This window comes from Lineus longissimus, chromosome 10, assembly GCF_910592395.1.
Source record: "Lineus longissimus chromosome 10, tnLinLong1.2, whole genome shotgun sequence".
NCBI classification, from domain to species: Eukaryota; Metazoa; Nemertea; class Pilidiophora; order Heteronemertea; family Lineidae; genus Lineus; species Lineus longissimus.
This window is the reverse complement of record NC_088317.1, coordinates 7,935,652-7,953,771: the sequence shown is the minus strand read 5'-3', so window position 1 is coordinate 7,953,771 and position 18,120 is coordinate 7,935,652. Positions and strand designations below refer to the sequence as shown.

At 39.3% G+C, this 18,120-nt stretch overlaps 1 protein-coding gene and 1 long non-coding RNA gene across 5 annotated transcripts in view; one reads left to right on the top strand and one right to left on the bottom strand.

Moving 5' to 3' along the window:
• LOC135494600 (uncharacterized) overlaps positions 1-18,120 on the top strand; it is a 439,372-nt gene that overhangs the window by 262,624 nt on the left and 158,628 nt on the right. The window lies entirely within an intron of this gene.
• The window catches only part of LOC135494439 (uncharacterized), a 154,140-nt gene continuing 141,294 nt past the window's right edge, over positions 5,275-18,120 (bottom strand). For both annotated transcript variants that reach the window (XM_064782403.1, XM_064782402.1), the window contains exons 8-9: positions 15,844-16,014; positions 5,275-6,695 (exon numbers count right to left, since the gene is read on the bottom strand). In XM_064782403.1, the coding sequence (XP_064638473.1) occupies positions 6,483-6,695; positions 15,844-16,014 (384 nt within the window). In that variant the 3' untranslated portion in view covers positions 5,275-6,482. The remainder of the gene's footprint in view (positions 6,696-15,843; positions 16,015-18,120) is intronic.

Sequence of the window (18,120 nt, the reverse complement as noted above, 5' to 3'; positions counted from 1 at the left end):
CATATAAAATTTGAAGAATTTTTGACAAATAGTGGTGAAACGTTTCACCTTCAGTGAAATGTTAAAGTTTGACCTTTCAGACCTTGGAAACTAGGTCTAGGTCAAAATGTTATAAGCACAATGTTAAGCTTGATTGCACATTTGAGGATCACACACTGAAAGTTTCTTGATATAGGACCAACATTGAGTTTTAAGACCTGATCTACTTACACCTGAAAAGTAGGTCACATCGATCAGAGTTTTTGTTAATATGTACAGATGCCAAGGTATCTATATATCAAGTTTGAAGAGTCTAGGACAATTCATGATGAAACGTGCCAGCTTCGCTGAAATGTTAGAGTTTGACCTCAGTGACCTTCAAAAGTTGGTCAAATCAAAAACCTGTACACATTGTCATGTAGTCTCATCAGAGGTATTGACAGTAAACATTTCATGGTTCTAGCTATCAGCGTTCATTAGATATTGACAAATGAAGTTTTCAAATATGGCCACCTTGAGCCCAGAAAGTTGGTCAAATGGCAGTGATTTTTTGTGTGTCAAGTCATGTTGTCATAAGACATCCTCACACCAAGTTTCAACTTTCTAGACTCAACAGCGAGCAAACGTGCCACCATTGTTGACGGACGGACGACGGAAAAGACATGATGACATAAGCTCCCCCAGGTGAGCTAAAACAGGTGATATAATTTCGAAATTAGATTTCTTACAAAATAACCTTTGCAATATAAACGGTTTTAATCTTTGGTATAGACGGTTAACAAAGCTATATATTATTATTTTATATTAGACACACAATTATCTAGCGAGGGCACTTTAAATCTTCACCATCTTGAAAGAGGAGGACTATGATTTTCCATACTCACTATGGTGTCATGCTGGACAAGCTTCATCTTAAAGTGTTCAATGTTTCACACTGAACTCCAAAAACAAGAAACAGTAAATGCCCTGGCAGATGAACAAACATGTATACTGATTACAAAATGCATGACAATAATTTACAAGGACTGCGCCTTTTGCAATGAATATTCATAAGTTGACACTTAGATTCAATGTAAAGGACTGACACTTTTTTTACCGAACTAGATTAAGGAATATCAATCAACATTTAATTTTCAACATTTTATTTGTAGCATAAACAGTTAGATAGTTAGCAAGCTTTCCATTTAATAAATCAAGAAATCGATTGTTAAAATTCATGTAAGCTGAAATTAAAAATGCTAAATGCTGGTAAACTATGATCCCCAATGATGGATGATAGTACTAAGAATATCAAGATATACCACTATGACTATCAATTATGACCACTATGGCTATCAGCATTTGGTAGAACAAGGTTTACAACATAATCACCCTAAATATCTCCATTAACAAATTCACATACCTCATAATGTGTCGAATTCCAATTCTTTTTTACAAACTAGTTAAAAATGTCTAGCCTTGGACCCTGAGGTGTTAACTCCTCCATATACACCAGTAATATTCAATCAACCAGTAACAGAATATTGAATCCACAATGCCACAGCTTTACAACCATGCTACATGAATTTGAATTCCTAGTGACCATTGCTGATGAGATTAGATATCCCACCCCCCCTCTAACTTGCTTCGCAAAGACTCGCCTAGCAAATTATCATCTTATTCTTTAAATGGAGGGTCGCTTGGAAAAGTCTCATAAACTGGGGAGATTTTATTGGCCCGGCAAAAACCTAAGGCGGGAATAAACTTTCTTTGTAAAACTAAAGAGTATCGAGGACTCCAAAATCATTTGTTAGTTTCAAGGAATACTGGTCGTTCATTGTTTAACGTTTATGTATCATTTACATGCTCTTATCTTGAGATATATGACAATATTTACGATCACGCAATTGATTTTTGACATTGCTTTCACAACATTATCGGTAATGCCACCCATTTTTTTTACTTAAACTGGATAGGCAAAACAAAGGATATTATCATAAACAATCTTAAACCATGGGTAATATTACAGCATGTCAAGATCCACCATGTCTACCATGATGGATGTGCACAGAGAAGAAATATACCAGAACATCTCAGCCGACTCCGGCAAAAACAAAAAAAAAATTTTTGAGTTGAGATCCAAAAGACAGCGGGCAAAAAAATTCTGAAAAAAAAATTCTTTCCATTTTCGTTCATCTGTACGTCAGCGATCCGACAAATTGACTGCGGATCCGAGCGCCAGGGTATAAAAAAGGTTGCCCTTACACGCCCCTTGTGGATATTTAGATGTTTTGAGAAAAACTGCCTTGTCCAGTTGCTTTGCATGGGGATATGAAATGAATACCGTTCACTGCTGTTACTTTCAAGCGTTGGAATCAAAGAAGAAAGGATTGTATGAAGTTTGATGAACACTTGGTTAAGTTTCTTCTTGGGGATCCTGAAGGCCTACAGCTACATTGGCAACTTTGCGCCGCCTGCATGTATGTGTAGGATATCCTATATCAAACATAACTCTGTTCAAAATCTACACAGCATTTTGTCTGGTATCGCCATTTAACGGGTTTTTATTGTGTTAGGTCTAGTTTCCTAAGGTTGTTTTTTTCCAGGTTAATTCTTCTGACTCATTTACCACATTGCAGCCCGTCTCACCCATACCAAATAAATATTCTCTGCATTCTACAACTTTTCTTTGCTAAACATAATTTATATTGACGGCGTAACATATCCTGACATATCCTAATAGCCTCCCGCTATCATCATCGCAAACACTATGAATATACCAGAACAATGGCCTCTTTTTAGCGGATTATGTAACCCATAAATGGGAAACAGCTTACATCACTCGGGCCAGGGGAATATATGTGCTGCTCGCTGACTTTTAACTCCTAGTTAACAAAGTTGTAAGGTTATGTGAATGAGTTTACTTATATGAAACTAGTGACGTCACAAAGTAGTTCATTATTTCGCAGCACAGTGTAATTCAAAGATTTGGAAAACTTTTCTTTCAATCATTATGTGGGCCTACGTGAGGATGTTGACAAGTACTTTACATGGTATCATTTTGTAATATATACATCTATGTCATTTGTGGCTAATAGATGGATGCCACAACTGTTTTCTAAACTTCCGATATAGACAGATTGTATTCAAAGTACCACACACTGTAGCATCCATTATATTCAGGGGATGAATCACCACTCTGGAGAAACCACATTACCCAGATTGCCGAGAATCGTATTTTACCTTTCAACTTACCGAGGAGACTATCCTGGATAGTGCTACTTGGAGCCCTGAGAGAGTGGCTGCCTCGCAAGGAAAAGAGCCAACATGTGCACCCATTTTCAATTTTCTAAAATAAACTATATCCATCTGGTTACATGGAAATATGACATCATATAAACTGAATTTCAAAGTAAATTAACCAACAAGTCTAGCACGCACAAAATTATTCCATGCATATTTTTCAAATAGTTCGCTATTCATAGCACAAACCAGGGTTGCATTTTTCTCCATATTTGTATCATATCATGCCCTAAGAACCTTATTACCAGATGAAGACAACGATATTTCATTGAACGACTCCAATAACACAGTCTTCCAAACTTCATTGAATAAATGTTTCCTTTCCCAGGATAGGCCAGCATGTCAAACTGAAAAGCCAGCCTGATTCTTGGCAGTCTGAGGAATTGATTCTCCACGGTGATCATCACTCCCATTTACTTAGATGAAATTTATAACTTCATTGCTCTTGAAACTCCATTATTTACATGAATGGATACATTTCCAATTCAATTTTAAGAAATTTAACGGTTTGTGCCCTCAATAATTGCACTAAAGTAACAACTTACACAAAAGCACCAACATAAAGCAAGTATCAACAAGTCAAAAGGATCGGCCACCAAATTAATCAATAATACAATTGGCCCTATTTTCTATACATACTATATCAAGACAATAATATAATTCACTTCTATGCTGTGTATTACATTTTTTTGAAGAATGAACATAGATATGTCATGCATTTTATGTGCTGTTTACACCAGACACATGCATTGCATACAATATACGCACAGCCACTACACAGTCAGCAAAACCTAAACGGCAAAACAGCTATTCATAGGTCAAGGATAAGCATACTATCAAGTGTTGATGAAATATGCCCTCCTAACATCAATTATCTCTTTCCCTGCCAATGCTTTTTTATCTTTATCACCGATTCTTGCCAAACACGAACACTTTTTACCGATCAATATTATCGAATTCACTTTATTCTGTCTAGAACTCATTCTTCACTGGCCTTAAAAAAAGACAAAATAATGGGTTGCTGTGAACAATATTCTGCAGTATCCTCCATAAGACAACATTTCTCTGCCTTTTAATAAAAATGGCCATAATCGGCAAATGTGGGGCAAAATTATCTAATCCCAACACTAACAGGAGGCCCCAGGCCCTGGCGCTCAGCTGACATTTTGTCCATACCATATATGATGCCTATAGCACAAGGTCCACCAGATATAATATGTGCTCATCCAGAAAGAAATCTGAAGGAACATTCATGCAACTGATTCCATGGAGACACTTCCCCAGGTACAGCATCAATATAAATCAGCCTATAAAATGACCGGTTTGGAATGATACCAAATGCAAATTAGAGAGAAGTTTCACAGACTGAACATTAAGTCCTTCAGCTTTCTGTGTCTATCATGGCGGCAAACCAAGGAAGGTCTAACTTACAGTATGGACAAGTGCTCCTATCCACTCCAATTTGTTTATGAAATAAAACAAACAAATTTCAATGTCAATCAATTTAATTCATTGGGTGATCATTTTGTTTTTGTTTTTCCTGTACAAAGGGAAAACTTCCTGTAAACACACCTTTGCAAACTGACAACTTGTACCCGCTGTTCATTCCCAGTAGAAGGTTCAATATACCGAAACGTCGGACAGATTATATTACATTGTGGTGCTTGTTTTCTTATTTCAACTTGTCCGAAAATAGTTGTCATAGTCGGCCGGGTAAATTTTTTGGCACCGGGTCGATTTTAAAAATATCTTGTATATCAAATCATAAAACCTCCGGTTGCCACATCTGCCTGCAACAGTTCAATCCGAGTGTTAGCATTCTCATATAAAACAGTTAACTCGGGTTATAACTCGGCTTACTCAGTTCACGCATGCGCATTTGAAGCCAGTAAATGAGGTTATTGCATCTACATTTTGTGTTGGTTTTCCTTCTCTATAAGGCACCATCTGTTTTGTTCATATGCACCTAACCCCTCATTTTCCCACCCTCCCCCTGTACACACCTTCTCCGCTCTTGTCATAACCCCGTCCCCATCTACGCATATGGATACCAACAAGCCAGGTCAACGGAATTGATCAGATTTCTCTGCGAAAATCCACTATACCAAATAAAAAATTACATAAATTACAAAATATAAATTGCCCTGGTCGTAAAAAAATGTTAACCCATGTGCTGAAGTGAATTTAAGCAAACATTTTAAAAACTGAACACTATTCTTTCTCAAGTAAGTGAGATAAGCCTTTATAAACAAAGCTGTCTCAATGTAGGTCAAATCAGAAATGATCAGAGAAAACTATTCCCTAAACTTTGACATGTAGGTCAAATCAGAAATGATCAGAGAAAACTATTCCCTAAACTTAGACATCAAGTTGCAATCCCTAGGTCTTATGGTTACAAAACGTGCACCCCATGATGACGGATGGATGGACAGACAGAATTTGAACAGTTATTCTACCAGCTCTGCTAACTTCCGTCTCCTGAGCTAATAAAAAAATGTCACTAGCTAGTCAAAACGCCAGTCCGTTTCAAAGCCCAGCATGCATTACTACCAGTATTAACTTTCCTATTACAGTACGCCACAACATCTGGTGTGTTAGTGAAATGTTTTTCAGAAAGAGTTTGGCAGGAAGGGGATGCACATTTGTGGTTGTTGCAGATCTTGTTTGGCTGGCAAAGAATTAGCAAGCATTGCGCTAGACATCTCATTAGTTAGTGAAAGCATACAATAGGAACCACCATGAGTACAAAAAAGTTTATTTGACAATGGACAATCAAACTGCAAGAAAGCGCACGACTTTGCACAAATATTTTCAGTTTGGATTTTCACAAATCTCCTAAAATGAAACCAAAAGTTAAATAGATGAGACTTGTTATCTTCAAAACATATTCAAGGTAAAATGAATAAACCAACACTAATGACTTGAATGATTGGTGACCTACATGTATCTCCATTGATTCATCATGGGTCTGGATGAAAGACTCAATCAATCTTCACTTTAAAATAATTTTCAAATTGACATTTTGTGAATTTCAAAATGTTATTTAAGTCTTTCAATATCCCATTTCATTCTATGATTAAAATTCGAAATCCAACTTTGAAAATCCTACATTGACTTTCAAAGTCCAACCTGAATTCCTTCTATACCAAAATAAGAGCATCCATTTTACACATTCCTCGTAAAACAGATTAGTCCATTTTTCACACGAGAAAGGTAATTTTCTATTTTTCTTCATCCTTTTTCTCTCCTTCTTTTTCTTCATCTTTTTTCTCCTCGATTTCTTCTTTCTTGTTCTCCTCATTTATTATTTCTTCTTTCTTTTCTTCTCCTTTTCCCTCATTCTTCTCGGTCGCAGTTTCACCATCCTTTTCCTTATCAACGCCACCATTTTGTTTCTTTTCGTCTCTGTCCTTGATCTCCTCACTGTCCTTCACCTGAAAATATGAAAGGTCAAGGCTATACCCAAATTTCAACAAGCATATTAGTCAGCAACAGCAACTGCAGTGGGCAGAGATGGGGTAGAGGGATGGAGGAACGTTTCTTTGGAAATGTATGGCAGTATGTGTGGGTGATTGGTGATTGAAAAATCCCTAAATGCAGCCTCTGCGTCATGGAGGCTGCCGTTCACCAGTTCTTTTTACTCAAGTACCAAAAAGTAAGTTCTATTGCTGCGGGAATGGCAGGGCGGGCAGTCTGACCTGGGTAGGTATGAACTAATAAAATCACATTAGGTCATTCTTACATTACCCAGGTCAAACTTTTGCGTCGCATACCAACAATCCAGGATGGTGGAGAAACGATGACTTAACTTCTAGTGACATGAATTGTCTCCAGAACTGCCCAGCAGAACCCATTGGGTGGCCCCCTGAGGGGGTTAGGTAGATAAATCTTGGGAAGCTACCACTGGCTACGGTTGTCGGGCATACACTTTACATATAGCATAGGCCTACTTAGGAACCAAAAACCTTCCGAGAGCAAGGTAAACACGTAGATGGTACCTGCTCAGTAAATTTCATTATGCCTCATATATGTGTGCTTCAAGAGAAATGTCGCAGCAAATAAGAAGGATATTTGAAGGAGAGTGTGATGTCTTGTTTATATATTGATATATTAATTAAGTTACCTGGAATTCGTATATTAAATGTGTCATATTATATCTTGTATTCCTTGATTAATACATTTCGGCTATGGACCAAAGGGACATTACAATGGCGACGAGGAACCGTATTATCAAATGAACTATCAATGTTATCAAAAAGTGTTTGGAAAACAGTAGGAAACAAACTTTTATTCGCATAAACTTTTTCAAATCTTGAAATCAAAGATGGCGGCGATCATTCCACCCAACTTCCCAGAATTCGACCTTGTCCCAAGAGAAACTGCTCCGATACAATTCGCCCAATATATCAGACGCATCCAAATCATGTTTGATGCAATGGCTATCAAAGAAGCCAAACAAAAGAAGGCAATGCTACTGCACTATGTGGGTGACTGTGCAAGCGACATATTCGAGACATTCATTGGTTGTGCCTGATGTCAATGCGTCAGACATCTCGATTGACAATGTCTATAAATGCGTGGTAAAAGCCTTTAGTGAGTACATAGAACCTCAGAAATGTATCGATAATTTGGTCTACTCATTCCGGAGAGAGAAACAGTTGAACACTGAGAATGTAGGTGAATTCTACACACGACTTGTAATTTTGGCAAAACGGTGTGAGTTCACAGATGTTAATCTTGAAATCAAATGCCAAATTACAAGGGACGCACAATAATCGACAACGCCGGAAATCAATTGAACAATCATTGACTTAAGACAATCTGCTGAAAACGGCTAGATCTATGGAAGTAGCAGACAGTCAAACAGTGGACTTTTAAAATCACCGTGATGCGCACCAGTCTAACGCATTGCATAGGAAATCATCGAAAGGCAAACCGTAGTTTCGAAACCCTGGCAATAGCAATCGCAATCAACGTGATTGTAATAACGTATGCGGTCTATGTGGTGGATCAAACCCACAAAGAGGTGACTGTCCTGCAAAGGGCAAGGAGTGCGATCATTGCAGTCGTTTAAATCATTTCGGGAAAGTATGGCGTACCGATACCAGCAGGTCTACCAAATCTCATCCGAGACCGAGTAACCATGGCAACCAAAGACGTCATCAAAATGGCAACCACCGAGCTAGAGCTATTGAGTCTAAACGTGATGAGGACACCCAGAGCCTTAGTCACAACACCAACTCGGATGAGCGATGATAAATATTCATTCCACATCATCACCACGTCCATCGGTGAAAAAACAGTCTTCAACGTTACAATATGCAGCACCCGCACACGAGTAATGGCTGACTCTGGTGCAACAGTGAATATTCTGAATACGAAAGACTATCGTTATATCGTACGTCTACCACGGCTAACCCCATCGAAAACGAGTATTTTTCCATATATGTCTGATACTCCCTTAAATTTGCGCAGACAATTTGGAGCAGAACTCCGCAGTGACAATCGTCAATGTCAAGAAACATTCTACGTCGTGGAAGGACCAAGCAGTTCGCTAATCAGTTGGAAAACATCTCAAAAGCTCAACCTAATCAGGATAGCTAACGTCGTCACCAAGGAAACCAAAATTCCTGATTGTCTTGTAGATTTCCCTAACGTCACCAAAGGTATCTGAGCCTGCAAAGGAGATCCTGTGAAAATCCACGTTGACCCAAGCGTCATTCCAGTCGCACAACCTCATCGGAAGTTACCGTTCAATGTTAGAAAACGAGTCAAAGACAAAATTTTGGACTTGGCAGATTCCGATATCCTCGAACGCCCAGAAGGACCTACTCATTGGGAATCGCCTATTGTAGTCGTACCCAAACCTCATAATCCAGACGAAATCCGAACGTGCGTGGATATGCGCTGTGTTGATCGTGCGATCATTCGTGAACGTCATGTGATTCCAACTATGGATGACATAACTGCAGACCTCAATGGCTGCACTGCACTGTGTTCAGTAAACGCGATCTTAAGCAGGGATATCATCAAATTTTACTTGATCCAGCATCACGTCATTTCACAACTTTTTCATCGCATATCGGATTATGGCGCAATAAGAGGCTGACTTTCGGTATGTCCTGTTCGGCAGAGATCTTTCAGAAAAAAATCAGCGATGTGATCAAAGGAATCCCCGGAGTAAGCAACATAAGTGACGATATCTATATATATTGGCGATAAAAACACAAAGGAACACGATGAACGGCTTCGCCTAGTGTTACAACGACTATCCGAAAACAATCTAACCGTCAATCTACCAAAGTGTCTATTCAGAGTTGCTAGCATGATATTCTTCGGACACAAGTTCAGCGCAAAAGGGATATCTCCGGATCTGAAAAAGGTTGCGGATCTTCAGGTGATAAAAGCTCTGACAAACGTCACTGAAGTCAGAAGTTTGTTAGGTACCACATCATTATGCAGTCGATTCATCAAGGACTTCGCAACCATAACGAAACCAATGCGACGCCTGACGTGCAAAGACGTCCCATGGCAATGGGGAGAGCAGGAACTAGCGTCACTGAACAAACTGTAATCAGCTCTGTCTGAAAAGACTACGCTAAGTTACTTTGATCCCGAAAAGCCAACTGTCACGGGTCGCAAAGCGTGGAGCCGGAGCGTGTCCTCCTGTCCTCCGTAAGATGTTGTTCGAGACTGTAGCAAATGGTAGGGACACTCGAAGGGCTAATCAAGAAGTCGGGAATCAGATATGCCGAGACGAGAGGAAGTCGTTGAATGTAAGTTGATAACAACGCAAACAAGAAACGAATAGTTAGGTCATACTAGCCACTGATGTCCACACAAGAATATTCAGTTTCGCAGATTTTATAACAAATGATATCACAATACTGGTGTGAGCTTACTTCCTCGACGAATTGATAAAATGTTTAGCCCTGAAGTTAGATTATAGTCACTGCTCTGAAGCTGACTGATTGTTACGCTCGGGCGGAGCGGAGTTGAAACTATTGCCCCGAGGCTAGATGATAAGCTCTGCTCGGAAGCTGATTGTTATGCTCGGGAGCGGAGTTAAGACTTTTGCTGCTACTGCATTGAGAGCTGTTCGTTCTAAAAAAGTACCCTTAATTAGGTATCAAAATCAATAAATACCGAACGAACAGATATTCAAACCCGTAGAGTGTGTGTCATTGCATTTCCTGCAATTCTAAATAGTTAGGGTTTTCCAAGGTTATTGTGGTCTGGAAGTTCATGCTCGAGATGTTATCTATCTTGTACCATCAGCTTACACAGGTGTTTACGATGTTTTAGAGAGAGTGTGGGCTACGTTAGCTCCAACAATTGCACTACGAACTACGAACTATCTGACTATGGCAAGATGACCAGGTTTTGACATTGGCTTTTGGCTAAAATTAGGAATGGTTTGGAGATAGAAGTTGTTTGGCTATTACGCTTACAGGTTTTACAAGCTTGTCCGATGGTGATTCTTAAAGGGTAATTTGATTGTGTATATGAAATTGAGAGACTCGTACATAACTGTCTTAGCAAAGAAAGGTAGCATGATAACAACAAATGCAGATGGGAGAAATGTTACTAGAAACTCATTGTTACATTCAAATCTCCCTCCTCTTAAACTTCCATGTCCTAGAGTTAATTTATAAGGGGGTCACTTACTAAGCCCCAGGGTGAGGGAGAAACTAAGATGGCTACCATGCCTTTACACATATATATTTAGATGTTCCGAATAAAACAGCATTTATTCGAGTTGTTGAATGCCCCCAGCGTTGTAAGTACCATTAACATATGTCTTAATAACTTCAGTTACTCTGGAACAGTTTAATGTTTTTTAAGATTGGCCAGGCCTTGATAAGTAGGCAGTTCTTTACCATGCTTTGGCTATCAGGTGTGCTGAATGCTGGCTCCAGACTCAATTAGGTATCAGTTGGACTTTCATGCTAAATAGTAGCTTTTCTCAGGAAAAACGTGTGTTTAGAGTCACCTAGCTTGAATCTTTAAGTCATTTGCTAAGTACATATTGTGTTTGTGTAGGGTTTTATGCTTTCACTTTGATGCAGTTGTTGTGTAAACTTGGTCAAGTTTCATCTGTATACATGCTACATACTTTGGGAGAGCGTGTGCTCTCCGTCACTATTTTATGGTATGCACACAATTGATCTGAGTTGGGGCAATTTTCGGAAACTGGAAAAGTTGCAGGGTTCCCTGATCAAACGATGCTTTGGTTTATCGAAATTTTGTCATCATAGCCCTCTATTAGAGGCATTAAATATTGACAACCCGCGGAAATTAATCGAACAGAAGCAAATTGGACTTTTAAGAAGGATTCTCTCCATCGATTGTAAAGCACGAGACGTCGTCATTGGCACGAAAAAAATTAAGGGTACCCTGTGTAACCGAGTGTTTAGTTCATCGGGCCTCTCTGCCACCAATGTCCTGTTTGTAAATCCAACATGTAGGCCTAGACGTATCACCAGGGGGGAGAATGGAATTGTCGATTCGGTAAAAACCTTATGTGCCAATCTAAACCGGAAAAACCATAAACTATTGAAGCTTTCACCCTTTTGATCGCATTTTTTTTATTTGTTCTCTGGTATGATTTTTATTGCATATTTGTGTTGTCTGCTCCTTATTTGGAGGTTTTTTACAATAAATTATTATTATTATTACATGTAGCATACTGTTAGGCTATGCCTTGTGTATAGTTGCATTGTGACTCATTTGTTTTGATAAGCCCACCTTGGGTGCTGTGAGCACATGGTTTGCATTGTACTGCCGCCCTCTTTATTTCGGTCCCTCAATTATACTGGTAAACATTGTAATGTTGGTACTGCAGGAATTTAGGGTATTTCTGACAACTAGAACTTATTAGTTCATATTGTATGTATTTCAGATTGAACCACATCATTAAAGGACCAATATATGTTGTATATATCAACTGGGTGTGAGTCTCTTTTGTCTGGGAACGAGAGGGCATGGTGATAACAATAGCCACGGCTGCTATGGACCCGACACTCATCATTCTTTAAGAAACTACTGTTCAGAGACAAATCAGAGCTATTAGAATCGGATGCTGACAGAACCGGCATCAACAGTGAGGCCAAGGGCCAAGTGCCAATTGCACCAGGAGCTGAGGTCCATTGTAAATACACCAGAAGTCCATTGCAAATACACCAGATGTAAACATACCCGCTGCTTCAATAGTGTCTGACAAGAAAGAAAATGAACTGAGTGTTGACAAATCAATTTCATTACAAGGACCTGAAGTAAATCCTAATAATAGTCAGTCGCGGTCAATGAACCAAAACCACAACAACAACTCCGCAGGTCAAACCGAGACAGAAACCCTATCAAAAGGCTGACATATAAATGAGTTTATGAATCAGAGACAATTGAGAGTTTATGAATCAAGATACAATTTTATCAGTTTATAGTTATTAATATTACAGTCATATATCATTCATTAGTTTACATTATATACAAAACCAAAAAATATCTTAATTCAAAGTTTACCAGTTTATGTTATGTTTTATCTATAAGGAAGGTGATGTGACGTCCTGTATATATATTGATATGTTAATTAAGTAACCTGGATGTATCGGAGGACACCAACAAAGTCGTATATTAAATGTGTAATATTATATCATGTATTCCTTGATTAATACATATCGGCTATGGACCAAAGGGAAATTACAGAGAGCGATGGGAAACTCTAAAGTGTCCAAGGCATCTCAACCTAAGATATCTGTCTCAGACAACCGGAAAGAGAAACCCAACGAGTTGGCTGGGAAGGGAAGGACCAAGACCACGTGCTGGGAGGAGCGATTGGGCCAATAGACAGCGTACCGTCTGTCGTAACGGAATAATCGCGCATATAATGTTGGGAGAAGGTTGAGCTACCACCAGCATCTCATTCAAAGTCACTCCCTTGTACTCGGCCCATGAAGTTGAGAAAGCACGGTTCTCATGGGCTGTTTTGGCTCCTAGGCAAAGGAGTTCTGGGGAAACAAGGATCATGGAATAGGCCAGCTGGGTCAGTCGGGCGGTGGTGGTCTCTGAGGTCACTACTGTTTTCTGACCTTTCTTATTAATAGCTTTAGTTGACATTGTGTTTTGAGGACGGATTGCTGGTAGTTGTGGTCGCCTGGGTGCTTTCATGCCTTTTCAGCATAAACGATTCGATTTGGACAGTGTGGACACTGCGGTTACCCTAGTGCTTGCAGACGACAACAACAAATAGAGTAGTAACACAACTGTTCTGTCTGCCTGCTTTATATTATATTAGTACTGTTGGGGCGCAGGACCCCGCCGCGGAGACCGATCAGCCGGTTGCGGCTGACGGGGAAAAGGTCACATAATTTTAGGAGGAGAGACGATAACAACGAGGGATTTCTCTAATTTCTACTTTTTTTTGGACTTTTAAATCTGGCATTTTTGGCAGGTCGTTGTGGATAGGGAGGAGGCTTGGATTGGATGAGCGGAAAGAGTGGATATTGTATATTCTGGAGATATTGACATTGGGTAGAGACATCGTTTTGTAGGGAGCATAAACGGACGTATTTGTGCCGTGTTTGCCGTCACTATTTTCTCGCGCCGTGGCTCATGAAGGGAGGCCTCCCGCCCGCGATTATTTAGATCGTTTTATTCCAATACGGAGAACGTGAATAACATTTTATTCATTGATTTATTTGGATTCGGATAGGCCGATGAGATTTTGTGAACTTGGTTCGTGTACATTTGTTGTCGTGTTCGGAATCGTGTATATTCGTATTATTCTAAACCACGTGAATGGATTCTGGAAGGATCTGTTCAATCATATCTTAAATGTGGAGCTCGCCAAGCCAGGATCGAGAGCAAGTGGACTCATAGAGAATTGAAGAAACCAGGCTGTGGTAAGTTTGTGACATTTTAGTACTTTATAGGTACAGTCCTCACATCGCCATAGTGTATGGGAGGTCAATTATAGCTGCGCCCAAACAAGTACCATGTATAATCTATGCTTGTAAGTAGTAAGAGACAGATACTGACAATCTAAACTGACCGAGGAGTTAGATCACAAACTATTCCACCTCTACGTCCATTATAGTCGTGATGCTTCGGTTACTGCACTCTTAGCCTATTATATATTTATCGCTCATTTCAAACGTTGCAGCTCGGAAGGCAATCACGAAAATCCGATTGTCAGCACATAATTTTGATATTGAAACTGGACGACAGAAAAATATACAGCGGTCCTTGCGATATTGTTCCTTATGTAACACTCAGAATGTTGGGGATGAATTTCATGTGTTATTTAAATGTATCAATAATAATGTTGTACAAATTAGGAAGGTAGCCATGGATGAGATAGATGCAGTCACTCCTAGTTTTGCACTTCTAAGTGCCAGAGATAAATTTAGATATTGCTTCCTGGCATCAGATGAAACCATTGTACATACTGTTGGGAGGTTTTTCAGAAAGATTTTAGAAATTCGATAGGTCTGATAGGAATTCGGCCATTTATTATTGTATATTGTACTCAACCTAAATGTTAGATTATTTCACGTGTGATGTATTTTAAATTAATTTTTGATATGCCTTGTTTATTACTGTCAAACCTGATGATTATGCAAGTTTTCAAGGGAGTAATAGATACCAATTATTATTATTATTATATTATAATCATTGAGAAAAACTACATTAAGTTATAATAAATTAAGTCATCAGATATAGCCTCGATCCGCTTCACTGTACATCGAGCACATGTGCTAACTCAAAAAAAAGCCAGGAATTCCAGCCCAAACGCATTTAAGCTTAAGCCCTGATGAAAAACCGGAAAACCACGTCACAAGGCTACGCAAACAATCAGGCCATTGTTTCGTCAACCAATCATTTTCGCAATAGGCACCTCGCACTTCATCCATTTTGGAGACGAAGTATTGGTCTACCGCATGCTAGGATGATGCATTCTCAGTCTGTGAAATATCTATTTTGCCCTTGGTAGGAGAGTGAAATCCTACATGCTGTTTTATGACATTTCAAAATTCCATACATGTAGGGGTGATATATCATGCAATCGAATTAAAACCTTTTGACAGTAGCGATTTCAGAAATCTTTAGAAGGGGTGGGGATCAGTGAAGGTGCTATATTGGAAACCAAGTTGGTATGAGGGCCTGACCAAGAAATAATTTCATATATAAGTGTAAAATATTTGTTCTTCCGGCTATCTCTGGCACCTGGTAAACTTGGAATGAAGCACTTTAAATTGTTGGTCTGAGGGGGGGGGGTGGAACTTGTACTTAATGCGTAATCCTCAGAGTCCACCACTGGAGATATGCTCCAAAACCAATGACGGTCAATTTGTACTATTTTATTTTATTTCTCTGGAAACTAGACGAAGAGACAGACAGTTATGAAAGCAATACATTCAACATAATACTTTGTATGTGGGCTGCAAAATTGTCATCGTCAGTATCATGTATACTAATTTTTCAAGGGTGTCATATTAGAGTGACAGGTCGATTTCTGAATAAACTCTTTAGGACTCATAAAATGATGGGTTTCTTCTTTTTCCAAACTGTCACTACAATTACCTCCATGTCATCCTTGGCCTCCCCAGCCTCTGCCGGCTCAGTGACTTCCTTCTTCTTCTTCTCCTTCTTTGGCTTGGGTTTCTTCACCATGCCCTTGTCAATCATGCTGTTGCACATCTCAAGCAGGGTCTCCTCAGCGTTGCGTGGTTCGATCTCAAGCTTTTCCTTCATCTGATTGAAGAAAAAAAAAGACAATTTTCTGAATTTTGAAAAAAACGTAAATTGATAATTCATGGCCAATTGAACATGTCATAAGGCAGTCCATAGAAGTATTAAGTGATGTAGTAACCCTATGCTGAGTGTGCCAAAGATGGCCACTATTGAAGGGGTAGGATGATTAGCCAATGGATGTTGCTGTAACGACACCCAAAGGGCATTTTCTGTCACCCAATCAGAATGCTCGACGTATATCGATGTGCAATGAAAAAATCTTCGTTCGATATGATCTCAGTTTACACTTTCAACTTGTGCTGATTAGCTAAATAGTACTAATGTCAACATTTTTTATTTTGGTATACCCTTATCTTGCTCGAAGTACTTCGTAATTCAAGTCTTCTGGCGGATGTCAATAAATCTAGATCCTGTACCCCCCTCATCGAGCATAGACATAGAGATAAGACATTGCTGTAACATCCAATCATTACATCAGGAACCCTGTGAAAAGTGTACTATCTGGTGTGTCATGTATTTTTGGTACCTTGCTTAGCACTGCTATTGTCTCAGGGTGCCCTTCCCTAGACCCTTGGGGTATAAGTATGGATAATGTGAGAGAGCAGGTGAGGGGGACAAGATAAAAGCAGTGAGGCAAGGTGGGATTTAAAAAAAATTGTTTTAAGGAAGCTGGGGGTAAAGAGGACTTTTAACTGGGCAATTTAGATTAGAAGAGGAAACCTGTCAATGATGAACAAGAAGATGGCAGGGCTATGAGTAGCGTAACGGTCAGGAGACAATGGATGAGATGTGGCCGGGCTGTCAATAGAGTATAAGACTATGATCCGATTTCACATCGGTCAGTACACTCAATATAACGTTTTTGGCTCTTCTCATCAATATTTAGACAAAAACCCCAAATTTAGTTGACTTCATTCTTCAAATTCTATTTTGAAATTGATACAAAAAAACCCACATATTTTCTAGTGTCAGAGCACCATTTCTTGATGGAATTTAATTGTGTTAATGAACTTGATTTAAGCATTGGTCACAGTAACTGAACTCAGAGCAAATTGTTAAGTTGTTAAAACCAAATACTTTAATTGCCGGAAATTACTAATTTGGTCTCGGTTAGGCTCACTGAACATCGAAGTCAGCCACTCAGTAATTACGAATTTGTAAAATAAACCATTCACAGTGGTTGACTTTTAAGGTTGATTCAATGCAAAAAGGCCCCATTGTTTTCTGTCCGCACCAGCGTATCAGATAGCCCAAGAAAAACCCAATCCACAGGCCGTCGGTGTTGTGGTACATCCTCCTGTCGCTGGGGATTTCAAAATGGAGTCACGCAGCAGAAAAACATTCAGTGTGCGAGAAGTATTGCACAAAATTGAGAACGATTCAGACTTTGATGTGGTATTGATTCTGATGACGGTGATGATAGTGTGGATAATTTTGACCATGATTCTTTTGATATTAGTGCTAAGAGTGGTGACAATAGTGGTGATTCCGACAATAATTTGCCGAGTTCAAATGAAAACACCAATGCCAATGGTGACACAACTGATGTCGACGACTGCAGTGATAATCAGGCTGGGCCTATGCCTATTCCTACTGCTCCTAACGCAGTACAGGATCGTGGTAGGGATACTAATAAGAGTACATAGATACATAATCACATGAAGTTTGTTTGCAATCCGATCATTAGTTTCGGGGTAATAGGACTTAGCTTAATTTTCAAAATGGCCACCTGGCAGCCGTATTGGTAGATGGATTAGACTGAAAATCAGGGATGTTGTAGACAGTACATAAATATGCAATCACATGAAATTTGGTTGCAATCCGACTTTGTTTAATTTTCAAGATGGCCGCCTGGCGGCCATATTTGAAGTCTGAGCGAGACAATTTTTTTGGGTAGGATAGAGGGTACCTAGATACATGTCCTCACAAGTTTAGAACCTTCTAGCTCAAATAGAAACGAAACGTACCACCTATCGGTGATTTAGTGAACTTTGACCTATGTGACCTTGAAAAGTAGGTGAAATCAAAAACCGGGGCGATGTCATTTAACCTTGAGGGCAGAAAGTAGATCATATCGCAAAACGAAAAATTGGTCTGGGCATATTG